The sequence below is a fragment of the Chroicocephalus ridibundus genome, chromosome 2 (genome assembly GCF_963924245.1).
Source record: "Chroicocephalus ridibundus chromosome 2, bChrRid1.1, whole genome shotgun sequence".
NCBI classification, from domain to species: domain Eukaryota; kingdom Metazoa; phylum Chordata; class Aves; order Charadriiformes; family Laridae; genus Chroicocephalus; species Chroicocephalus ridibundus.
The window spans coordinates 91,802,296-91,828,629 of record NC_086285.1 but is presented as its reverse complement, the minus strand read 5'-3'; the positions used below and the strand labels follow the sequence as shown (position 1 = coordinate 91,828,629).

At 38.6% G+C, this 26,334-nt stretch overlaps 1 protein-coding gene across 4 annotated transcripts in view; it reads right to left on the bottom strand.

Moving 5' to 3' along the window:
• Window positions 1–26,334, bottom strand: part of SEMA5A (semaphorin 5A) — a 350,644-nt gene that overhangs the window by 120,800 nt on the left and 203,510 nt on the right. For all 4 annotated transcript variants that reach the window (XM_063326183.1, XM_063326186.1, XM_063326184.1 and 1 more), the window contains 3 exons: window positions 16,182–16,467; window positions 13,407–13,542; window positions 9,885–10,089 (listed from right to left, as the gene is read on the bottom strand). In XM_063326183.1, the coding sequence (XP_063182253.1) occupies window positions 9,885–10,089; window positions 13,407–13,542; window positions 16,182–16,467 (627 nt within the window). The remainder of the gene's footprint in view (window positions 1–9,884; window positions 10,090–13,406; window positions 13,543–16,181; window positions 16,468–26,334) is intronic.

Genomic DNA, 26,334 nt, shown 5'->3' with positions numbered 1-26,334 from the left:
AATAAAAATAAAAAAAAAATAGAAGAACGAATCTGTAGACAAGTGAGTCTCTGCTCCAAATATTATGACTCTTATCCAGTGACTTGATACATTAAAATATGGAACCTCATCTATTTTTTTGTGAACCTGCCTGAAGGTTACAGGACTCTTCACACAAAGGCTACATATTTGGAATAACACATTTTGATTACTCTTACGAGTCACAGAACAAAGTAAATAAGGCATATCTTAACTGAGAAATTCTTTAGCTTATGAAGATTTGCCATGTCGTATGACCAGAGCTGGGTAAACATGAGCAAAAAAAAAATCCACAAATACTATTGTGGAAAGCCCTCACTGATTACTAGTGGCACTGCTTGTATTTGCTTAGTTGTAAACATTCAGATTGATTGAGGTTTAATGGGGAAAAGGCCGCAGAATGAGGAAGCTATAAATGCTAACAAAAACAGAAGTAGAAAATCACATTTGATGATTGCTTTACTGATCGCTCACACTGAATATCATACATATAATATCATCATGCTTGTGACCAAACGTTTTTTTCTTTTTTTTTTTTTTTTTAGGGTCAAAGATGAGTTTCGTGTAGGGTTTGGACTTTTATTTCTCCCATGATTTAACTATTTTGCTTTCTTCTTTGGTTGGCAGGGGTTCATTGAGTCACTCTTATGCATGTCCACCTTAAATGAAAGGCTTTTAAAAAGTAAAAAGCCTTGCAGAATATTCTAAGGATGCTGACAATGCTCAGCAGTGTGCTAAGTTACCTAATCTTTTCTGAAAAGTTCTGATACCACCAAGTCGCTCCAAAGGGAAGGCTTCCTCCCCACACCGCTCAGGATGGGTCCTGAACACTGACTGTGTACTCATGCAAGAGTTACACAACTGGTTCAAACATCAAACTTTGTCCCAAGATAAGGATGATCCCAACAGCTGTACATTACCAGGGGCATAACAAGATATTTATTTGAATATAGGCTTAGATGCTAATAGATAACTTGGATTTGAAGATAGCAGGAACAACACTGAGTACCATGTAAGACACCTCTTTTGCTCACAGCTTCGCATTCTGTGTATTAGAATTATCTAATAACAAATGAATGTAGGGGTTTAGCAAGTCTAGCTTCCCTGTCAGGAAGAAGAGGTGATAGTTCCCAAAAAAACAGAAAGGTTATTTGGGCATTCTAAGTTTATATAGTAGTCAAACGGGATTTAAAAGCTCAGCATCACTGTGACAAAGAGGAGCTGGTCTCTTTTAAAGGGAAGGTTTGAGGCTTTGTCTCCAGCTCATCACGATCTCTCCCTTCCTAGCATTAGTCTCGCGCCCATGCAAGCAAAGCCAGCTGTTCTTCAGCCAACAGCTGTTTCTTGCAGCAATTCCAGCTTCCAGTGGCAGCACAAAAGCGCGCACACCGTATGTTCTTTGGACATTTATTTATAGTCTTTAGCCAATAGAGCTGGGTAATTATAAAGACATAACGATAATTTGTGAACAGAAAAAAAGGGCTTCTCCTTCTAAAATTTGTCCCATGAGAGAACAGAATACCAATGCCATCTACTTACAGAAGGCAACTCATGAACATGCTATCTAAAATATGGACAAACTATATGAGCAAATATCAGCAACAAACTAATCAAAATCATGACCTATTTATGAGTTGATTATAATAACAAAAAATGACTACAAATAAGTGGTGGGTAATCTGTGAACCAAATAAAGGGCTACGATTCTCACAGATAAATTGCTGTCAATTAATAATTTAACCAGCTCTAGTTAGAGCCATCTATTTATTAAGAAACCTCTATAGCACTCTCCAACTGGAGCTGGCAGAATGATTAATCTCTACACACAGTGATAAAGCCAAGGGAAATCAGTACTACTGGACATTTAAAACGCTGGGTTTCATTCTCTAGAGCCCTATAGTATCATTTATAACTATGTAACCTGGACTTTAGACATGGGCATTCTCATTTGGTAACATTTTAAAGCCACTTTGCTCAGTACAGATGACACAATACACAAGGCAGTGGCAATTCAACACTTCCTGCTTAAATTGCGTAGTAAAACAACTACGGCTTACACTATCCTTCTTTATCTTTAAAGATATTCTACACGGAAAATAACATAAATATTCTAGCAGGAATATATAGCAAGCATTCTTCGTAACATTAGCGTAAATTCCAGAGTGAACACTAGAGTCTTGAAGACAAACCATGCAAACTTTTAAATCTTTTTTTAAACTTTGAAGTAAAATGTTTCCTGCAAAGATTAATCATATAAACAAAGTATTCATTTAGCTAGGGTTTTCCTTTATTGGAGGTATTGGACACTGCAAAAGGAGGAGAGAATAAGGTTATTAATTTTATGGTTTACTGCACGATTTTTAAAAAAAAAAATGTTCAAGATCATCATGTTGCTGTTAGGACTGGTGTCTTCCAACATGCACTGGTTTTAGACAGCAGGGTAAACTGATGACTGTCCTTGCCTCAAGTCTCTTAAAATGACATTGCATGAGGCCAGAAGGATAAGAAGTTACAGGGAAGTAGTTTGTTGCAGAGACGTTTTACAACTGTGTAAAAGCGCACTATGCCTTTGCCATGCAATGGCATGAGAAACAAAGCAACTGTGTTTTCTGTTAGAACAGAAGAGAAATAGTTTTAAAAGGTGACAACTGCCCGCCACAGTGTCTATGCCTCATTATGCATCTGCACTTTGATTTTCCTGTTTCTCTGTTTTTGAACTAGAAAGTATTAAAACATACAAATAGACTTCCTTCCACTTTCACACTTGGCTTGTGACTCAAATTATGACTACTTTGATCATTATTATTATTGCCTTTATATTGTAGTTTATAGACTAAAAAGGTGCTTTTCAAACTGAGAGGAAATATCTCTAGCTCCTTTCTACAAAATTATCTGCACATTACTTCCAATAACCTCAACAAACCTGAGAAAATACAGTCAGAAGTAGAACCAAATTGGAAAAAATGCAGTCAGTTTAAGCATTGTTTCTCTCTTCACTATGTATGAGACACATACAAGCATATGTTTTTACTTATAATTTTAAGGTCCATAACTTCACAGTGCTACATATATTATGACACCATGCACATTAAACTGTGAAAGCTGCACACTTTGATCAGAACCTGTAGTCTGCCAAGAAAATGACAATATTTCATCTGAGACATTTTAGCAAAAACACATGCAGAACAGTGTTTTTTCTTGTTAAGACCTTGGGTTGTTCCCTAGCAAAAAAGTGTCATGTATTAATTACAGGGGAAAAAAAAAAAATAAAGAAGAAAAAAAAAGATAGAACTGTAACAAAAATCACAGAGGAATCAAATCATGCCACACTTTGCATCAATTCACTCCCATCTAATAAGACAAACTGTTTTGATAGCATTTCCAAACTGAGTTTCACGCACACTTCCAAATCACTTCAGGAGGTTTCTGGATAATATAGAGCATTGCAGCTTTATGAGAAAAATGTTATATTTGTGGAGATGTATTACCTGTTATAACCCTTCTAAAGGCAAATGTATGAAAAATCCATCTGCATTTTAAAAAAATGTATTTTGAAATTTCTCTGTGAAATCTCTCCACTTCATAATAACTGCTGTATGTATTTAATGAAAATTATTTTCATCATTATCATCTGCACTGCTACCTATAATTTTGACTCTTAAGAGAAGGGAAAAATACTTTCTAGAACTTCTTTGAAAGGGAAGTTCAAAACCTGTTGCAACATCCCTCAGTTATCTTTAAGTCTCAGATAAAACCTGGCTTTATGGCATAAAAATTCAGGTTCAGTTCAGTGAACATCCCACTCTTTAGAGACATGTAATGTAGGCAATAGTACATCTTTCCTCAAGTTTCATATTCTCTTTATAAGTCAGCCACACCCCAATTTCATCAATGCTAAACTATAAATCCCAATAATCAAGATCCACCACTGGGCAAATACCATTCCTACTCAGGATATGGAGGGGACATCCTCAGTCCACTGGGACAGTGCAAATATTACTTTTCTGAACTCCCAAGAAATAGCAACCAGAAACTGTTTTCAGAATAGCCTCAATCTAGACACCATACTTAATTTTCTTATTCCTTCTCATAAATCAATACATTTTGCAACAGTCCTCTAAATAACGGCTACTTGCTCTTGTTGCAGCGTCCTGTTTTCTGAAAAATGCTTTGAAGACCTTTTGATATTGGCAACGTTTTTAACTATCGAACACCTAGGCATTTAAATTGAAAGGGAGAAATAAAAGGCAGAAAGAAATGGGGGGGGGGGAAGAGACAAAACTATGACATACATAGCACCATTTTGCTTTGATTTTTTTCTAATGAAGAAGGAAGTAAAGTCTTTTAAAACTTGAAAGACCAGAATATTGTGTTGTTTTCTAGCTTGCTCTAATTTTAACTAATTATTATAGATGATTTTTAGTTCAGAATTTCTGTGAATGCCTTCCTTGACTTTCCTTTCTGAATCAATGAAAACTGTTTCAGGGATTTCTGCCTGCCTCAAGCCAGCAGCACTGCTAGTTCTAAGCAACACAAAATGTGCAGGAACTGATATATCCCTTCGTTCTGTGTTAGAAGTCAGTGCAGCGAAAGATTAAGATGTGTTTCCAAAGTACTAAAGCACATTTTTGATATGAGCAGTAGCTGTTAAATCCCAGCACATCAGAATCTCCTAGCAGAATGATGACTTGGCAAAGGTTTAGGAAATGAAGACTGTTGACAGAGCAGATTAATGCATTTGTTTGCTTACTCCCAGTCTCCCCTTAAGTAATATTATATCTATTTAAGGTTTAATGAAATTAGATTACACTTTTATACTGTCAGGGTTATTCTCCTCTATAATATTTGTATTCTAATCACAGGGTGGATAGGTAAGTGAATGTGAGGGAGGGAAGAGAGAATTTTCTCTTAACCACTGCCCATCTGCTTCAAAGAATGGGGTTTTTCCTTTGAGTCACCAAGACAGCAAGACAGCAGAGCATTCATTTGTATTCAATCCAATCTATATGCCTACCTTTCCACTGAATCAGCTTTGTGCATTCCAAAATACAATTTTTGTAAGAATGTTGTAATGAACTATAACTACAAAAGTTATGCAGAGTACGTCTCACACAGCATGGGTTGGATCCATCCTGCTTTACATCAGTAGGTGTAAATTGTTTACTGCCAGTACTTCTGTTAGAGTTGAATGCACTCCCCTTTTGGCAGCAGAAAATACAATGACATCTATTATCACAGGGTTGAGTGAAAATGTACTTTAGCCCAACCAATTTGCCCATTGTAGTGGCATACGACAGACAGACGGTAATTTAGGTTGGAAGGGACAACAGGAGGTCTCAAGTCCAACGTCCCGCTCAAAGAACACCTAGCTATAACACAGACTGGGTTGCTGTCTAGTCTCGAAAACCTCCAACAATGGAGACTGCACAACTTCTCTAGGAAATTCGATCCAGTGCTTGACTGTCCTCGGAGTGAAAAAGTCTTTCTTTATATTCAGTCTGAAATGCTCTGCCTGTTGTCTCGTGTCTTCCCACCATGCACCACTGTGAGGAGCCTGGCTCCGTTCTTCATGTATCCTATAGGTATTTGTAGGCTGTTACTAGACGCCCCCCACTGAAGTCTTCTCTCCTCTAGGATGAACAAGGAGTTCTCTCAACTTCTCCTCCTAGGGCATGGTGATGCAGCCCCCACCAGAAGGTGGTCCTCCACTGAATTTGGTTCAGTTTATCAACATCCTTCTTGCATTGGAGGGAGGCCAAAACTGCATGTGGTCTAAAGTGTGTGGAGCACATGGGGATAATCTCTTCCCTTGATCCACTGGCTACGTTCCTGTTAATACAGCCTGAGACACTGTTGGCCTTCTTTACTGCAAGGGCACGCTCTTGGCTCATGTTCAGCTTGCTGTCTACCAAAGTTCCCAAGTCCTTTCAGCAGAGTTGTTTCCTAGACAGTCGGTCCCCAGCCTCAGTCATTGCATAGAGTTGGTCTGCCCCAGATTTGGGACTTCACATTTGCACCTGTTGAATTTGGTGAGGTTCTTGCTAGCCCATCCCTCCAGCACGTCTACGTCCTTTGGATGGCAGCACTGTCTTTCAGTGTAACTACTGGTACCCTGGTCTGGTGTCATCTGCACGCTTGATAGAGCGCACTCTGCTATCTCCTCCAGGTCATCGATTAAAACAGGACAGAACTCAGCTCCTTACCACTTTTATACATCTCATTAACAACTACCCTCTGAGCCTGATATCCAAACAGGTTTTATACATCCAGTTGTCTGCTTATACAGACCATACATCCTAATTTGGATATATGAATATTCATAGAATAGAATCATAGAATCATTCAGGTTGGAAAAGACCCTTGGGATCATGAGCCCAACCATCAACCCCACTCTCCCCTACACCATATCCCCCAACACCACTTCTAAACAACTCTTAAGCACATTCAGGGATGGTGACTCCACCACCTCCCTGGGCAGCCTATTCCAATGTCTAACCACTCTTTCTGTGAAGAATTTTTTCCTAATGTCCAGCCTAAACCTACCCTGCTGCAGCTTGAACCCATTCCCTCTTGTTCTGTCACTAATTACCTGTGAGAAGAGACCAGCACCAACCTCTCTACAATGGCCTTTCAAGTAGTTGTAGGGAGTGATGAGGTCTCCCCTCAGCCTCCTCTTCCTCAAACTAAACAGTCCCAGCTCCTTCAATCGCTCCTCATAAGATTTATTCTGCAGGCCCTTCACCAGCTTCGTTGCCCTCCTCTGCACTCGCTCCAGCACCTCGATATCTCTCTCGTATTGAGGTGCCCAGAACTGGACACAATACTCCAGGTGTGACCTCACCAGTGTTGAGTACAGGGGGACAATCACCTCCCTCCTTCTGCTGGTCACACTGTTTCTAATACAAGCCAGGATGCCATTGGCTTTCTTGGCCACCTGGGCACACTCCCATTATTGTGGGAGACAGTGTCAAAAGCCTTGCTAAATTTGAGGTTCTACCCTCTCCTCATGTACAAATCCAGTCATTTTACCACAGAAAGTAATCAGTTGGTCAGATGTGAGTCACCCTTAGGAAATTAATATGGAACGTTGCCAGCACCACCTTCTCCATCATGTGCCCACAGAAGTGTGCTCCAAGGAGGTGTGCTCCTTGATTTTCCCAGGGACTGCATGCAGATCAGCCCGTTGTTCCCCGTATCATTCCTTTGGCTTTTTTTGAAGATGGAGCATTATGGCAAAAATTTAACTCCAAATTTAATTTGCCACCACTTTTAATAATGTAAGTAAATTAAAACAGAAAAGAGACAATAACGACAACCTGTCTCAGTCTGGTAATGACTGTAACCCCACTCTTCCACCTCTCCCAAACATACACATGCTCTATGGTGTTGGGAGCTTGTATAACATTGTATGCAGGAGTAAGCCCGGACACTGGATGAGTTCAAAATTATTAAACTTGGTCTGCTTTCAAAGTTATTGTTTATTTCTGAGGTTAAGGCTGCTGCCTTTTAGTTTCTGTTGTTAACAGAAGCAGTGGTGTTTTCTCAGTAATCTTTTACGACATGTAGTTTAGGATGCAAACTCAGTGTTAACTGCTCCACATCCTCTACACTAGCAAAGATACAACTATGGAGAACTAAGATGCTGCATCATTACCAATATCATGAAACTAAAATTATGACCTGCACCCCAAAGAAGGTAAAAATACTGCCTGCTTCCTCAAATCATAAGATTTTGAGTAAATTACGCTGTGTATTTTGGTATATCTTGGGATTTTTGAATTACCCTTATGTATTGCAGGTATGTTATTTATATATAAATATTTGTGTGGCAACTTCAAAATCTAAAAAAAATGGTAATTTTTCAGAAAAGTGAATATTAATATTTGTTGGAAAATAAAGCTTAGTACTCATACTTGATTGGCGGGGAGAGGGCAGAAGGAATGTTACAAAACCCCTACTGTGATTCGGTGAAATAGAAATGTCTTTGTCAAGAAAACTTCAAGAACACTTTATTGTTACCTGTTTTGTTTTTTTTTTTATGATGTGGTTTCTCACACTTACAAAACATACACTGTCCAATTACATAAAAGCATCCCATCTGCTAGAGTCAGACTAAAGATCCAGCTAAAGTAGTATTTTTCTTCCATGAATGACCAAAACCAGAGGTACAGAGAAGAATAAAAGTAGAAGGCAAATGTACATCAAAAGAAGTATAGGAGCAATATCGTTTTAGCAGCAAGAAAGATGCATAAAAAGAACCTAGAATATTTATTGAACGCAATTTATTAATGAACCATGAAACGTAAAGTTTTAGATCCTCGCTTACTGAAGCAAACATGAAAAGAAAACTCAGTAGGGGAAACTCAAAACTGAAGACAATCAGAATAATGACAAATGACAACATTCTCGGTGCTGCCATTATAATATAAATATCCCACAATGCAGTGATAGTCTCTTCATATAAAACCAATTCAGCACCCGTTTCTGTAATTCTGTTTCTGTCAGGAGACTGCTACAATACAAACAGCATTTAGTATTGGCATGATTTCACTTAAAATGCTATGATTTACCAGACAGCAGGCTGTTTCAGCTATAATTGGTCAAATCCAAGCACAGTTTTAACCTATTAAAAGATTTTATGTTACTGCCTATCTTTCAAGGAGCACAACGAGAAAGCTACGAGGATAATACGCAGAGAAATATTGTCCCACTCGAATGCACCAAATTACTATAAAATTTCTTCAGACTCAAAAGAGGCAATCTTCTCTGAAAAATGGTACCATGCTTTCAAGGGAAAATTTAATCATATATTAAATCACAATGCACATTTTTCTTGGCCTCTTGATAAACGATAAACCATAGAATGTATAATTTTCAGTAGTAAATCATAATTTTAGTAACTAAAAGGATTGATCCAGTTTCTAGTGAATCAGTAATTTTGGAATTTACTTCATTGATTGCAAGATCAAATAAATAGGATAAGGATTTTTTTCCTCTTGTTGATCAACAGATACTTTCCCTAAATTTATCGTATTTGGTGCCTACTCACTGTGAGACAAACTATGCACGTTAACAAGCCATTGCTTTTACGAGCTATCCCCTCTAGCGTACATGAGACTAAGTATTTGAGAACTACCCTAAATCTTATGCCATCAGGCTCTAAACATGCTACTCCAATTTAGTATTTCAGTCTCAGCTGGGGACATCCTTGTTCTGCAAAAACAGTTCTCTGACACCCTTGCTATTTTTAAGTTTGAAATTTTGAACCAAGAGAGCACTACTTCTAACAAAGGCAAATTTAGGTGGAGGATTATTTTTCTTGCATTGCTAAATTCACATATAAATGGACAAACAATAAGGCAGGGTGTAAAACTGCATAATAAATGACTTAAAAATGAAATGAAAAGGAAATAAAAGATTTGTGAGCAGAAAAGTCAGAAGTAACAATAGCAGTAATTCTATTTGCTATTTGTAGAGTTATTTCTATCTCAGAGGATCCTAAACTGTCTTATCTTGGGTGAGACTGTACCCTGAACTACATAGAAAGAACAAAAGACAGAGAAACTTGTGAAGTCCTGTTTGTAGAATTACCAACCGTTCGCTCCCTCAAGAGCACGTAGGTTTCATACCTTCAAAGGAGAACAGGAAACAGACACCGACATTTGAGTTCAAAATATAATACAAACAGATATTTCAAACTGCTGAATTCATCTACTCAGAAAAGGTAGAAGGTAGAGTTAATGCTGTCAAAGAGGAAAAGCTGTTGTTCAAGGTACACTATACATATTCCATAACTAACTCGCAAAAATTAAAACTCATAGACCTGATAAACTTTTGCAGTTATCACAGCAATGCAGGGTTCATACCTGTGGCAAGATAGATGATATGGAAAAGCATGTCTTTGCCCTGCACAACATCCACAACCACATGGGAAAATCGGCTGTTGTCTTCCATGAAGTAAGGAATTGGAATAACTGGCTGAACGACCTCATGCATTAAGAAGAATTTTTGAGCATCTTGAAGATTTCTCTCAGTCAGATTTACATACAAACCCTGGTCCATGGTGCCACACTGTAAACACAGAAAAGTAATATTACTATACGCGTCAACAATAACCACAGATTTACTCTCTGATTTACAGCACAAGAAAATAAAACCCAAGCGTATATCTTGTAGCGACAGCGTGGAATTCCACTTTCAGGCCTCATTTTGGTGCTGACCAGACTGTCCACATAGTGAATGAGGAAGTTCCACTTTCCTGAGGCAGTACTACCGAGGCTCCCTAACTCTAAACAATATGGAAGGGCACCAGACTGACCACCACAAGTGGCCTATAGTAATATTTTGCTATATCCTATGTTACATGGCAGGAAGGAAAAAAAAAACAAACTAGCATCCAACAAAACACAGAATTTCATGAATAGTTTTTTTTTATAATTTACATGGACGCAGTGCTAAAGACATAATATATTTTCAAAGGAAAGCCCATGTCATACCACGGCCAGGGTCTGACAGAGGTCCTACATCACAGCATCATGCACAGTTCTAGCAGCTTCTTCAGACCCTGCATTCACTAGCCAAGAACGGACAGTGCAGCGCTCTAACTATAAACTGTTATCAATGGCAAAGGCATTTTTTGCTTTGGAACTGACCATATTTTGTATCTGGAAACTGTACTCTTTTCTTACAGGAAAGCACTCACTAATTGCACACACAAATTTTGAAGCACAAATAAACAAAGCAAAGTAAGTGGCAGTTAACTTTATCATCTTTGTGTATAAGTCTTCAACTAACCAAGGACAGAAAAGAGAAAGCTGCTTAGCACATGTGAATATGTAAACATCCACATGTTTACTCATACATAATTGCTTTAGAGAATTAAAACAGTACTTCACAACATTCGTAAAATACGTCGGCGATGTGAAAGGCATACCTAAGTCATACTTTTTCATTCTGCTCTACTATGTCATAAATTATGCTATGAATTACAGCATGAACAAAATAATAGTGTGCAAAACCCTACCAGTCATTTTTTCATTATTGCCACGTTTCCAGTCTGAAGTTAAGTGATCATTCCAAATCCACAAATGTTAAGAAAAACTCAAATAAATAATTTCATAATGAGAGCTCATATGATGAGGAAAGACAGTTAAGCAACTGGCAGGAAACAATTAATTCCTCTGTGAGCACCCCGCATGTCAGGCCAGTGAAAAAAAAAATAAATGACGCCAAAGAAGAATTTCTCTGAATCTATCAAGCAGGAAACATTCCAACTGGAACACTCATAGTACACTGAAGTACATATGCTCCTTGGTCTTACAATGGAAATTGTCCTGTTTTTCTCCCTAGAGAGAAACAGCGTTCCTCAAAACTGTGACTCCAATAGTATTCTAATCTGGAAAATATTGCATTAATATAATCCAGTCTTGGAAATACAATGTCCGATGTAACTATCGCTACAGAGCAGTAGTCCTTCTTAAAACCACATACTTCTGTCTGTTATTGCTGAGGATAAATCTACTTCTGAGACTACATACATAGAACTCCTGATATTTTATCAGAAGCATTCTACAAAAGAAAAGTCTGTCTTTCTGGGAAGGAAACCAGTGACTCAATGAATATATCCCACCTACATGCAGTATGTACTCTAAAGCACCATCAAGTCACAAAAAATGGTTACACCTAGCTCTAAGCGTTAGACTAGCTTCTGGTACACATCAGTGCTGCAGCTACAGAGCCAGAAATCTTACAGAAATTTCAACAGAATGAAAGATGATACCTAGAGATCAGTTACCGTCAATTTACTTCAATACTGTGTTGTAAAAGGCCACGTTACAGCTTTTAATACTAGCGCTGGCCTACAAAGCTGTTGCTTAATGAGATACGATACAACTGTTGCCACTGTTCTTGTAAATTTGATGAAGCACCAGCCATATTAAAATCAGCCAGACTATCCAAGCAAGACATTTGTTCAACACCTCAGTCTTGACTGGGATTTAGAGATGAGCACCGGCAGTACAGTAGAGACTTAAACCATTTTTACACAGCCATCAGGCTGTCATCTTTGTTTGTATGTACCATTTTGTACAAGGTGCTCTCACAATAATTATCAATACCTTAATACAAGGTTTATAGGGAAAGGTTAATAATTTTTATTAGACTTGTGCACCTAGTCAGAAACAAGATTATTACATACAAGCCTTTCTTCAGGCTTTCTCCTTCAAAAACTTAGCCTCACGTAGACCCTCTTACTATCACTATTTTGACAATACAAATATTTCTACAATACGTAAAAAGCTACATACAAATATAGTTCACTTCTGCAATATGGCTTACTTAAATGGTGTCTTGTCACTTGGGGCTAATGCCAAACACACTATTTAGGAAAGGCAACATGGTTCTGGCCTGTAATTCAGAGCAAATTCAGTGTCTTGTTTTCCTTTGTTTGCATAAATCAGGAAGTAATTAAAACTACCTACAATTTACAATGGCTCATACTGTTTCATGCTTGCGAAGGTCTCATGACCCTTACAAGCAGACAGGGAAGGCTGTTATAGGAGCAGCACTGAACTCGTGAAATTGCCTTGAGATTAAGGGAGGATGAAAGGTAGATCAAGGTGAATACACTTAAGTATCTTGGTGAAAAGCTATTGTTGTTAATCACTAAATTAATGGTTTTTTCCCTTCCATTTCCCTTGCTAGAATCACACTCACTAAAATTGTCCTTCTTGGAGTGGTGACTCTGCTGAAGAAGAAAACAATACGTATGTGCTTACATGAAATACCCTTTTCTTTTTGTAGAAAGTTCCACTGAGCGACCCAACTTGGACTAATTAGTTTTACGCTGTCAGCCAACTGCAGATCATTACACCCTCTAAGGCTGACAAGTTCAAATGAGGAGCACACCACGACACAAATTCTTTTAATAGGACTCTTCAGGGAGCGTGGACCACCTTGCACAGAAAAATATAGAAAATCCTGACCACTCCTGCTTTACCCCCCTCTCCCCACCTTTCTTTTTTTCTGTCAAACAACATTCCTTTTCCAGGTTCTAATAGCACAAACACAATGTAAAAGAGAACATCAGTTTGATCATACTTCTTCCAGGAATTAATGTTACCTTGACAAGTAACGATAGTGTTTGCTTTTGACAGAAGATTGCAGTTAAGCCTTTGTTCTCCTACCCTTCAAAGCACATCTAAATTTTGTGGCAGTATAATGGTCTGTTGAATTAAGGGGACCTCTTAAGCCTTTTTTTTTTTTCTGGTAATTTTTTTTAAGGTCTTAGGCTATAACATACTGCAAAACTGGACTTATTAACTATGAACCCTACAGCACTTTGAAAAAACCCTCATGTAAACTGTTGCCTTTCTCCCACATATCCGTACCTGAAAATTAGGGTTAGGATTGGTATATGGAAGCCAAGCAGAGCGAGAGTTTTCCTGGTATTTGAAGGGTCCATTAAAGGCCTGAGTTATGGCGCTCAGGTTGAAAACACAAACTGCCGAGGCTGCAATGCTGTTCCTGCAAAAGAAATATAAACATTAACCTAAGTAACAATGTTAAGAAGTTCATTTGCTGAAAAATAAATAAAAAAGACAATAACTCTTCAATCCTTCAAGTAATTAATAAGGCAGATGTGATCAGCTGGGAGATGATATCTAAAGATAATGATACATAATGTGCTGATTTTTGCATGGAAATTGGATTTAAAGTTTTTGTCAGCCTTGGCAAGTAGCCAGCGTGGGGGAAACTCAGAACTTCCTACCTTCTGCTGCTGCTCTAATGCCATGAGACCATACTTCCACACATAATCACATGCATCAGGGACACCTTCCTTCTAGTCACAAAGTTCAGGATGAGATTATTCTCAGGGCTTCTTTCCAGCCAATGAAAGCATGACGGAGGTAAGGATTTTCAATGTATGTTATGCCTCCGGACCCTATGGAACCCCTGGGTAAGACCTCCACAAAAGTCCTGTCTTCCAAGAGATGTACAGCAATAAGAATGCAAGTTCCAGAAACCCATCAAGAGAAAACAACTTGGACTGCATCCTTTACAAGATACTCTGTTAGAGGAACAAACAGCAGCCAGGCAAAACATACAATTTCCTGTTCTTCTCTTGAAAATACCATATACATGACAATAAACTAATTCAGCACAGTGTAAACAATATAATCCAGTGACTATCGGAGCTTGTAATATGGAAAATTGCATTGTTCTCTTCAACAATTTGAGATAAAGGGATAGATAATGAAGGTGGCAGTTGCAAAATTTCCATTACAGGTAAAATTGATGACATTTGATCCACATAGCATTGTTTTTTTTCCTTTCCGCCCCCCCCCCCCTTGTTTAAAACTTAGCCTGTAATTTACACAAGGCTTAAGAATGACTATTATAGAAACTCCCAAATGATGGAAAGAAAAAATAACTCTGGGGATCAAATTTGCCAGCAACTGAAAAAAGAGTTAGGATATATGGACTTAACTGCAGGACAGAAAAGCAGTTTGCTATCTTATGCTTCTCACTCTTACGTCAAAGAATCCCCAGATCTTGAAGTATCAGCTAATAATTTCTGCACAATCAATTATCGTTGTATTTGATAATGTCTTGCCTATATAAACTACCAGTAAAGGCATCTAATATTATTAACCACACCAATGCCTTCTTGAAGACCATTGCTTCCCTTTCATGGCCAAAGCCCTGTGGATTTTCTGGAGCAGAGTTCCTCCAGCTGGGCATTCCATGGTAGGAGTGTCAAGGCTATTTTGACTTCTCATGAAAGATCATGCTGAACAGTGTATGAGCATGCCGCCTGAGAAATACCTATCTTCTAAGACTCAAACTAGCTAGTAAAACAGACCAATGAAATTAAAAGTACTGTTGAAAACAGCATCAAATTTTCTTATCTCCAATAGTCCCAAAGTCTTTACTATTCTCTTTAAAAAAGCAGCATATTTAGTTAGATTGAATGCATTGCTCCAGTGCAGGAACAGGGTTAAGCTCATCATCCGATGTCCCCAATCAGGAATCATCACAGCCTGGTGCAAGCAGCCTCTCACTAGTGCTCACTGCCTAAGCTGCTGGCCAGCCAGCAGTCTGGAAGATGATTAGATGAGTTAATAAAGGACTGTAATAAAAGCAGGAGAAACTAGCTCAAACCCAAATTCCTGCTCGTGGTCTAAAAAACTTAGAGATTGTAATTTGCTGGCATTAATTTGTGACTATTTCCACCGGATTAATGGATATTTATAGAAGGTAGATATCCAGGCATTTACAGCAGTACAAAGGGGCGCTGATCTACGCTTTAGGTGCCGAAGTATCTTTTAAAATTCTAGGCAAAACTGACCTACTGAGCAAGACTCTGCAAGCAGGTAAGAGAATCAAACAGCAAAATTTGAAACCCTGTTCCATGATCTCAACAGTGGGCTGCACAGCCTTAACGCATGGGCCGCTCTTACCAAGCAACATATGAACTCCAGTTATCGTGTTTAAAGTAACAAAGGACATTTCTGAGATGAATGCATCTTTTTTCCTAAGAGTTAAGCAACTCTTGATGTCAAGCTCAGAGTCTAAGGAGCTTTTATGTCCATCCAACATTGTACATTTTCTAATTTTACCTTGTTGATACAAGAGGTTCAGATAAAATTAGATTAAATTATTGGTTTGACCCTCAGACTCACAGGAGTACACGTTGGGACTAATTTAAAATCAGTAAGAGCACCTCTTGTGCTCTTTTGGGTAATGCAAACTCTTCCCGACATGGTCAAATTACATCATGTCAAATTAACGATCGTGTCACACTACAATTACAAAATATTTATTTCATAAATATATAATGTATTTATGTATTACAAGTGTGCAAAATAAAAAAAAAAGTCTTTATAAGAATGTATGAAAAAGATGACTGAATAATCTTAAACATAACTGGCTCCCTGCTGTAAGGAAATATAAAGAATTCTTCCTTCTTTCATACGCCTTCAACAATTCACGTGGGACGCATTTGGAACTGATTTTTGTTCGCAAGAGGACAGTGATTGGGCAAAACAGTAGTTTGAATTTATGATGTTTACTTGGCATATGTAGAAGAGAACAGCTCAGAAGCTTTAGTTTTTAATGTCACAAATAGCAGGAAAATAGAATATATCATGGAATTTACTTACACATTAGTGGTAAAAATCCCATAGATCAAGTCCAATTCCGGCAGGAAGAAAGTGCTCTGTAGCTCATTATAGTAAAATGGAATTTCTCCAGGGCGAGAACAGTTCAGCCGAGCTTTCATGAAGGTAGTCCAGGTATCCTCCAGCACGAATTTGCCACCGATATCATTTTTGCACACCCGAGCAGCACGAGAGAAGACTGTTTTCCCACAATCATGTTCCACCGCATTCTCCCGGAAGAAAAAGTAGGTAAAGTTCCCAATGTCGTAAGATGACACAAAATTTGGCTCTGAAAATAACAGAAGAAAAGATTATTTATCACCTTCTTGTGATATATGTACTCATACTAACATGGAGATTGGATTTATCTTCAAGCATTAGATTTAGAAAAATGCATCTTTTATTACCGTTGCAGGGATATGCATGGCCCCATGACATCTGAGCAGGCCAGCTCATGTCCAGCCAGGCTTATGAGCTACATGAACGTGGCTATACAGGCTCTCTGCTCTGGGTGTCTATCGCACATAACTGTGCTGGGCAGCCCTGGCCCAGCTCACTGCACTCTACCGTCAAAAGCATCACTGAATTTTTCTTCTTCACAGAGAGGCATGGTGTATTTTTACAATGTAATTGCTTTATCTGTTGTGTTAACTCTGTTTCTGCTTTGCCATCATGCCATTACCCCAGATTAGCAGAATAATGGATGGTAACCGAGTGTGACTAAGAATGTGCTCAGAGCCTGTAGTGAAAAGAAAGGGAATTCTACACAAGAGCATTTGATGGTTAGATAACCTAATTTCAGCCCTATCTTGCTTAGAGCTTTTGACAGTATTACAGTATTTTTTTCTTTTTTGGAAAAAAATAAATTAAAAACAGATCAAAGAAACTGACGGTGATGCAGGAGAAATTAGAGATTATATATATATATTAAAAAAATCTAGAAAACAACCGATGGCAATATTTCTTAAAAAAAAAAAAAAAAAGGAAACAGTGGATACCAAAGATGATAACGTGGCCCATTTCCCAAAAGGATGACTAAAACTGAGGAGAGTCCATGACTTTAAGCGAGATTGATAACTTGGTAAGTTCTTACAGGAAAGACAAGCTTGATAAACAGATTGTGGAGAAGAGCCCCCCTTGTGTAAGGAACCCTTACAGAACGCTGTTACCTCTGAGAAACAAGCAAAATTTTGTTTTTATTTCCAAATTTTACTCTAAAGTGGAAAACAAAGAAACAAACAAAATTGTTTTAAATCATCTACTATGAGGACACACTCCAAAGAAATTCAATAGGTGAACATTTCTTGACAGAACCACTGTATTGACAAAAAGATGCTCTAGTCGGATCTAAGCATTTTGCAGGAAATCTCAAATCTGTCAAAACTTTTGAGTGGAACTAGAAGGCAAGCAAGATGGCATTTCCACGCACCAGTCCAAACCCTGTCAGACAACTCTTCTCCAAAGATGGTTCAGCTCCCAGCTTACATGGCCGCCTGCGGTGCTTCCCTCTCTATCTGCTGTGTTGAGAGTCTCCAGGGCAGTTGTTTTGGCAGCAATGGTCATCAGCTGCCCAGGATGTTTGAAGCCAAGCAGATACAATAGCTCTCTCACTCCCCCCTGTAACTTTCACTCATTATCGTATTTAGCACTTCCTTGAGATTAGTCTGTAACACAGCACATTTTCCCCACACTCAGACCTGCACAGGTGTTTTGCTGGAAGACAGCAACCAGATATTTTGAGGAGAACTTGTTGATATCCTGAGCTCTCGTAAGTCATAGAAACAGTGCATTGGTGTCTTTAAAAAAAAAAAAAAAAAAAAAAAAAAAAAAAAGCAAGCAAAATAAAGTAGTTTCACAGGACGTGTGATAGCAATAAAGGTAAAATTGGCTTGACAATATACAAAGAACTAAACTATTCTTAACATTTTCCCCATTAGAACCTACATCTTCATTCCACGTGTGTGTAAAACTTCCATTACAACAGGGATTTTGCTTCAAAGGCTTCAAAATCCTTTAAACTTCATTATTAGAGTTTACAGATTTGTAGAAAAATTCTTAGTTGCTCATGAGCTCTCATTCTTTAAATACAACATGTAATTCTGTTATACATTTACATACTAAACACTGTAATCGGAGAAAGTTGAAAAAAATACATTACTTTAACATTTTTAGTCTTTTTTTTCTCTAAAAATGTGCATGTTTGCTGAATAGGTAACAGGCTAGAATGATATATGAGGTTTAATTACAAGTATTAATGTTAAGATGACAAAAATATGTGGTTAAATATCACATTCTAGACAGGTAAGACAATTTTGGCAGGCATCAAATATTAAACATATCCAGACATACTCGTATGCAAAGTTTTTTTCTTATTACAAAGCCTAATTATGTTTCATTCCTTCTCAATACACATCAACATTTTCCGCTCTATGGCACAAACTCGTATTTATTTAACTGAAGTATACTAGAAAGAAAATCTTTTTAGGAACATCAGGCTAACCAAAAAAACCCAGAACCCACTATCCCTCATTATCCAACTTCAATTTAAATCCATAACAGACCTAGCCATTTTTTCTCCTAATCTGTAATGTACTTTCTTCTCTCACTCTACACACTATCCTTTTAGATTGTTCTTATACTTATGGAAGGAACTACTGTCTGTGGAGGGAAGAAAAGGCAGTCACTAGTCTGAGTGTAACTTGGGCTACTTGTCCACTGTACTAAGATGAGGTCTTATTTAAAGCAATATCCACTAAAGGTAGACATCAAGAAAAACAATCCACCTGAAATAGCATGAAAAAGTAAAATTTTCCAACTACGCATTTGACTTTTTGTAGCCTATAACCCTGCTTGCTCTTTGAAATCATCTCAAAAATATCCCGACTGATGTAAAAAAATTCTACATATTCTGCAAATACTCAACATCCATTTGATCCACCCACAAAAACCTCCTGTGCAACCACTGAACAGGGAGGCCCTGCCTTGCAATGAAGCCTGGTGATGCTTCTTCTTGCTGGAGGCCCACTGATGTAAAAAGGTCTCACATTGACAAAACAGGATCCCACTGCAGAGCCAAAAAGACTACTGGAAGCACTCAAAGTCTGGAGAATAATGACTTACAAATAAAATTCCTACTGTAGGAATAAAAACCACATGAAATGCATTCAGAATGTTTTCAGGGTTCTTGAAAAATCCACGTGAATCTTTCAAGAGAAAATATTTTAAAGTTGCACTGATAATCATAATCCATGTGTAAATAAAAACTATACTCATATTTCATGGATTGAAAACTAAGAAACAACATATAAATCTGCAAACACCTATGCATATATTTTATGGATTATGAACTGATGAAAATTTGACCTGCTGTTGAAACTTGTGAAAACTGTTTTCATTTGCATGAAAAGTAATAATCCCAGAGCTACCTCAGGGAATTCTGTGGATACGGAGGGATTACCATATCAGACTTTATTCATTTTGTTTTCTCTTTGGGAAAAGTGAACAGAGTCACTTCAAAGCTTCAAAGGAAAAAGGAGATTCCCATCTAGGAAAAATTAGTTCCTACGTTCCTAACTATTGTGCTGTGAACTGCTATTTGTTGACATGCAGGACTTCCCATAAAAGTTTTTAATGCAGAAAATGAAGTGACCCTCTTCTTTCCTGCTGAATTTGCAAATAGTTCTGGAAGGGTAAAGGCATTTAATTTGTGAATTATTAGATCACCACAACAAGTGCGAGGCTTCTGGTACGTGACAGGATACAGCTAGTATGGATCAACATGGGAATCTTAACCTGTAATACTGTCATGAGTATTGCATATGACCTTTATAGGTTTTTATATATTCAGTTTACGCATACATCAGGCTGACTAGACTTTACAAAATTAAATGGAACCAATGGAATCAGGAAAGCAAGAAAATGAGCTTGCCAATGTGACTGGCAAAAGATCTCCAGCATACAACATGGAGCAGTGCTACACAGATACATAAGCCCATGGGCTGAAAGCACGAGGTGGCTAGTTGGCACTGCCTCTGGGCAAACATGTTGTAGTGTGCTATTTCTGAAGTTTCCTTACTCAATACAAAGCCTGGGAATCTTTATGGCTTCCTTCATAAAGCAGCACGACTGTCCTGCAAGGATGTTTCCCCACAGACTCTTCTAAGTTATTGCAAAAAAGACGACTGAACCACACGAAGTCAAGATCGCGCTTCAATCCGAAATAATCCAACCGTTTTTCTAAAGGCTGGAGACAAACTTACATTTTCCAGGGAGCACGGTCTCTGCTCTTAAGGAGAAGGCACTTAGAAGGAAGAGACAATGCTTCCCTTTAGATTATTCATGAGTCCATACTCACTGCCAGGCCGGCCGCAGGTTACGCCGTCTGAGAGTGCCGGGTGCTCCTGGAGGGACTGGTGCAGCTCTGCCACGCAGCACACGCTGACGCTGCAGCCCAGAGAACGGCTTTCCTGTAGCATGAAAGCAAGGGTGCGCTGCACGCCCTGGTAGACAGCGTGAGGACAGATGGGGGGGATTCGGGAGTGCAAAGCTTACTGGGAACGGGATGGGGCACTCTTGTCAGAAGGAGCCAAATGGTGCAGCCCCACCTTTACTGCCTCTTGCTAATGGTGTACAAAGCAAACTCCTCCCTAAGTCACACCCAGGACTTCACTGAGAAAGCAGTAGCTGGAGTGGTCCAAAACAAGGCTGGGAAGTGAGCCAACAAATAAGCAATATGGATGACCAAGGGTGTCATACGTAAGCTTACTTCCTGGACCTTTTTTATTTAGTGGTTAGATGTAGTCTGAGTGGGTAAAAGGATGAGAGGAACTGTACAGAGACTTTCTCTGGGAAGAGCAATGGGGAACAGGAGTGTGAGAGCATCTGAGGCAGTCCTGGCCTCTTCTGGCTTCCTGAGCTTTGGAGCAAGAAAGCTGGCTTGTGCTCTTCACCCTTTAAAACTCCACATCCTCTTAAGAAGACTAATATGACTTAATTTACCTAGTTAGTGGATGCTACTGTTTCCAGAGGGAACAAAATGACAGGGAATGATTCGTCTTTCTTTCGGGTGGTAACAGCAATTAACCTTAAGGATTCTAAGGTCCTGAACGTGAAAGAGCTGTGATTTCCTGACTGTCCCTGTGAGAAGTGACCACTCACGCATCAAGTGTGAGGCATTCAGAGCCCCGTTCAAAAGTGAAATTAACTCCAGAAATGTGAAAAGAAAGCTGAAATTAGAAGTTCGTCAGATGTAGACACAGATCAGATTCTATATATATATATACACACGCAAAATACAGGCACACACATAGATATAGGCATGTGTAATATATTCAAAATCTTGGGAGTCTTGATACTGGTCTAATGCTGAATGACATCTGTCTGGAGCTTGTTCATTGACCTCACTAGATCAACGAATCACACCCTCACCCTGTTGGCCTCCAAAGACCTATTTCTTCTAAATACTTGTATTCAGCCAAATACTTAATGGCATTAAATTCTAGGAAGATGCCATTGAGTTTTTCTGAATAAGGTTCAAACTCCAGCTAGAAATGCTTTCCAAAAGGGAAGCTTAACATAATGGAAGCAATTCAAGCTCCAAATGTGCCAGTCTATTTTATTCTTTTTCACCTTACTGACATAATGAAGTCCATTTCCTATTTGCATTTTGCCATCCCCATATATTCATTAAGTATATTCATTTAGTGTAGTCCTCTGCAGCTGTTGGAAAACAGTATAGATCTTGCATTAGACTGACCAAGCCATCACTGCTCATGAATGTTTAAGGACACATCTTAATCATAGAGTAAAATTTTCCTATAGCGTTAAACATCTAAAAAGTAATATATAACCTGTAGTCATCATAGTTATATCCATCCTCAGGAGCTGAACTGTAAAATGTTAAGTCCTGGTATAAAACTGGTGGAAATCATTGTTTATTAATAGTTATTTTTCCTCTGTGTTTCATAATTATCCAGGACACATGCTTAAAATGCTAGTCTGTCATAGCATAGCCGGCTACCAGTCTCTTTTGACTACTATTTCTTCTGCAGTGCCTCAGCTCTCCGTGATTTCTTTTACATTCTTTTCCTAAATTGAAGATTTTATTGGTACGTAAGAGCAAGGACTGCAAAATACACTAAAACTGGGTATGCCTGACACTTTTTCCAATCTTCTCTTATATTGCTGATAGATTTTATAATATAATTCAGTATAATCATAAAAGTGGATGCACTCATTAGATATTACATTTTACTGATGTACTCTAATAAATTCTGAAATGCAATTATTTCTTTTCTGAAAAATAGTTTTCAAATATGGTATTTCAAAATTCCTTGGTTTATTGCCTGTTGCCTTATTTCAAATAAATCTCCTTCATTTTCAAGGTAAAATGTTCTTACATGGCATAATATTTTGCAATTTATTATATAATTTTGCTGATGCAAATTTGCCAGTGACATACTTAGTGACAGAAACCATTCTCTACTCTGATCTACGTACTCAAGTCCTTGAGAGTCCCATCTGGAGTTCAGTGGATTTTGCGACACCTATATGCACTGGATAGACACCTTGCATAGCTGTACGCTGGGGGAGGGGCGAGGATAAAAAATATAGAGGACTATCTTAATTCACTCAGAACCTCTAGAGGTTTGGGCTATAGGGATTTATCAAAAACCGCAGAAGTTTGAATGGTTACTTAAAACTCTGAATCCAGAATTCCACATAGACAAAAACAAAAAAACCCCAGCCTTCTTTAAGCAGGTTTTGCCAACCAGCAGGTACGGTGTGGAAAGCAAACCCAATTATAACAGCTTACCCATTTCTCTCCAAACATTTGGACTACCATTTATCTTGGTTTCTCTGAACTAGTTTTGAAGGGAGGGAGAGGATCAAAGGACTTTCCCTGCAGACTTGGTCTTCTTCTCTTTTTTCCTTTTTTTCTTTTGGAGGTTTTTCTTTTTTCTATAATGAAAGTAAACCAGAGTTCACTTTCATAATCATCCCCTTTCCTTTTCACCCTAAGGCGTGGTATGTCTGCCACTGAAATTCTGTCTCTGCCTGCAATATTTCTGTCCTTCTCCTTTCTTTGGTGGCTGCTGTTTTTCGTATGTTCGTGTTCCCTGAAATTCGTCCATTTTTCTGCTTTCCCCTGGTTGAGATGTATTTCAGGTCTAAGTTGTTTCTTTCTCTCTGGCTCACCGTGTATGATCGTTTTCTGCAGCATTAATCAGGCTGATGCTCCTGTCACACCTCTCCGCAGCCAGGCACAGATGATCCACTTGCAAGGGTGCCTTTCTTCCTTCCTCTTTCAGCCTCTCTGATTGGCACCTGACATGAACAGGCTAGATGAGATATAAAAGAACAGGCTCTGTTCTCAGTATCCTCCTAGTCTTTTTCATAAATGGAAGGAGGACCCTGCTGTTTTAGCTAGGATAGATATGAAAAAAAATCCAACCTTTACGGGAAGTACTGCCTGCCTCTACCATCTAGGTCCCACACTTGGTCCTACACAACAACTCCACGCAGCGCTCCGGGCTTGGGGGAGAGTGGCTGGAAAGCTGCCCGGTGGAAAAGGACATAGGGGTATTGGTCGACAATTGGCTGAATAGAAGCCAGTAGCATGCCCAGGTAGCCAAAAGCATCCTGGCCTTTATCAGGAATAGCGTGGCCAGCAGGACTAGGGAAGTGATTGTCCCACTGTACTCAGCACTGCTGAGGCTGCACCTCGAGTACTGTGTTCAGTTCTGGGCCTCTCACTAGAAGAAAGACATTGAGGTGCTGGAGAATGTCTAAAGAAGAGAAATGAAGCTGGTGAAGGGTCAAGAGCACAAGTCTTATGAGGAGTGGCTAAGGGAACTGTGATTGTTTAGCCTGGAGCAAAGGAGGCTGAGGGGAGACCTTATCGCGCTCTACAACTACCTGAAAGGAGGTTGTAGAGAGGTGGGGGTCAGTCTCTTCTCCCAAGTAACAGGTGATAGGATGAGAGGAAGTTGCACCAGGGAAGGTTTAGATTGGACATTAAGAAAAAATTCTTCCCTGAAAGGGTTATCGAGCATTGGCACAGGGTGCCCAGGGAAGTGGTTGAGTCACCATCCCTGGAGGTATTTAAAAGACACTTAGATGCGCAGTTTAGTCACATGGTTTAGTGGTGGACTTGGTTGGTTCTATTTTAGATGGGTGAGGAAATGCTATGAAGGCATTTTGTAATAACTTAGTCTGGCGTTGGAGAAAGGAGGTCAAGGGAGGCACCTCCACCTCACATCAACTTACTGCTCTCCTACTTGTCATTGCCATCTGGGAGAAGATATACAGCTTTGAATGGAAAAACACAGGAAAACTGCCCAAATTTTTTGTCTAGTAGAAGCTCCAGTGAAGAAGTCTAAGGATGGGTTTCAAAATCAGCAGTCATTTCCCTCCTATTTTAGGATACCGGCAAAAAGCCTGATAAAAGAACAGAACCAACCTTATGGGTGGCACTACCAAAGGAAACTACTTATGTTCTTGCAAAATAAGCAACAACTGTTAGCATATACTTTGCATATTTTCAGTCAGGTCTCTTATCTGAAAGCTGAAGATGAAATTGCACATCTGAAGAATACACGGATTTTGAGTTACGTAAAATATTACATAATAAGAAAAGCTTGCACGAGGTAATTACACAAGGCTTTTCATTAAAAAAATAGAAAAACGAAAGGATAACCCTGAATTATTATAGCCATTTCCATTAATCCTTAAAGGCAAAAGTGAAAGGATTAATTTTTGTTCTTATGTCATAATTTCTCTCCACATATCCTACTAGCAGCAAGGGTTATAATAAAAGTCCGCTAACAAACAATAATAGGAATGGAGGCAGAGCTGTATTAAGCACCGCTAACCAAGCCACCTTTGTAAGAATTTTACTTTTACCGTTACTTGTGAAGACTAAAAGTACCTACTCTAGATTAATAAGCTTTTTATCAAGTAAAACATTTTTAAGAAAGTGATCTCAGAAGAACTATTTTAAGGGTATCTAATAACCAAATGCTTAGGGCACCAAGAAGAAAAAGTGATAATATTATGTCTACCAGCAGAGCAGAACAATCCAAACATTTCTATACTCTTCTCAGCTGGAAAGGCTTCTAATCTGTATGAAATTTTATTTTAATTTTTTTTTTTTCTGTTTGGGGACTACATCTGATATAAAATTAGATTTTAATCATCTATGGTCTGGCCACTGATGAAGTGATTTGACATCTACAACAAGGTTTTTATTTATTTAACGTGTTCCAATAGCATCTATCATTATATGTCTAGGATAAAGAAAACAACTTAAATGTATTTCAAGCTAGTTGGAGATCCAAGCAATTGTAAGCAAAGGCACCTGACAAATTATGAAACCAAACGTCCCAGTGTTTCTCCATGTGAAGAAACAGAAAGGGACTGATTGAGATTTCAATTTTTTCTTTAATCTGTTTTGCCCTTTTATTGGCTAGGTGAAACAAACAGACATTATAGACTAAAGCAAACTTTCACACTGAGGCATCAGATCAAATATTTACTGATTTGAGGGGGTGAATTAAAAGGAGAAATACCTTTACTAATTGTAAATGTTGGACTACAGAAAAAATTTCTAAATCTAAGCAGCGGAGGCTTTTCCTCGCCGATCTGGACCCACTGCAGCTTGCAGACTACAAATATAGCTATTCCATTTGCCTCCGTCCTCTAGAGCAAATTATAATGGATTCTGCCCCTGCTGCACTTTGCAGATCAACTCTAAAGGAAAGTCTAATTAGAAGCACACTACAACCGTCAACTCTGGATATGACTTAAACTCTATGTTACACTGAGAGCTTAAAGAGACTCAAATAAACAGCATGCCAGCTGTAAATCAAGGTGTACTTTTTTTTTTAATGAAAGATTTATTTATTTGTTATCATTTAATAATTTCCAAAGCAGGCTGCTACGGCAGACTATTCTTTTTATGAAATACTACAAAAGCAATTTTAAAACGTTCTAGCAACATGCTGCCCTTTACTAATTTGAGCAGTTGGCTGAAGCTCAAGGTCTTACCGATTGCTTTGGTCAGGAGAAGAAATCAATGGAAGAGCTCTCTGCTTTAGACATAATCCTCAATGTGCGCTGTATTACCTCAAGTTGTTTCTCCCAAGCACAGAAGTAC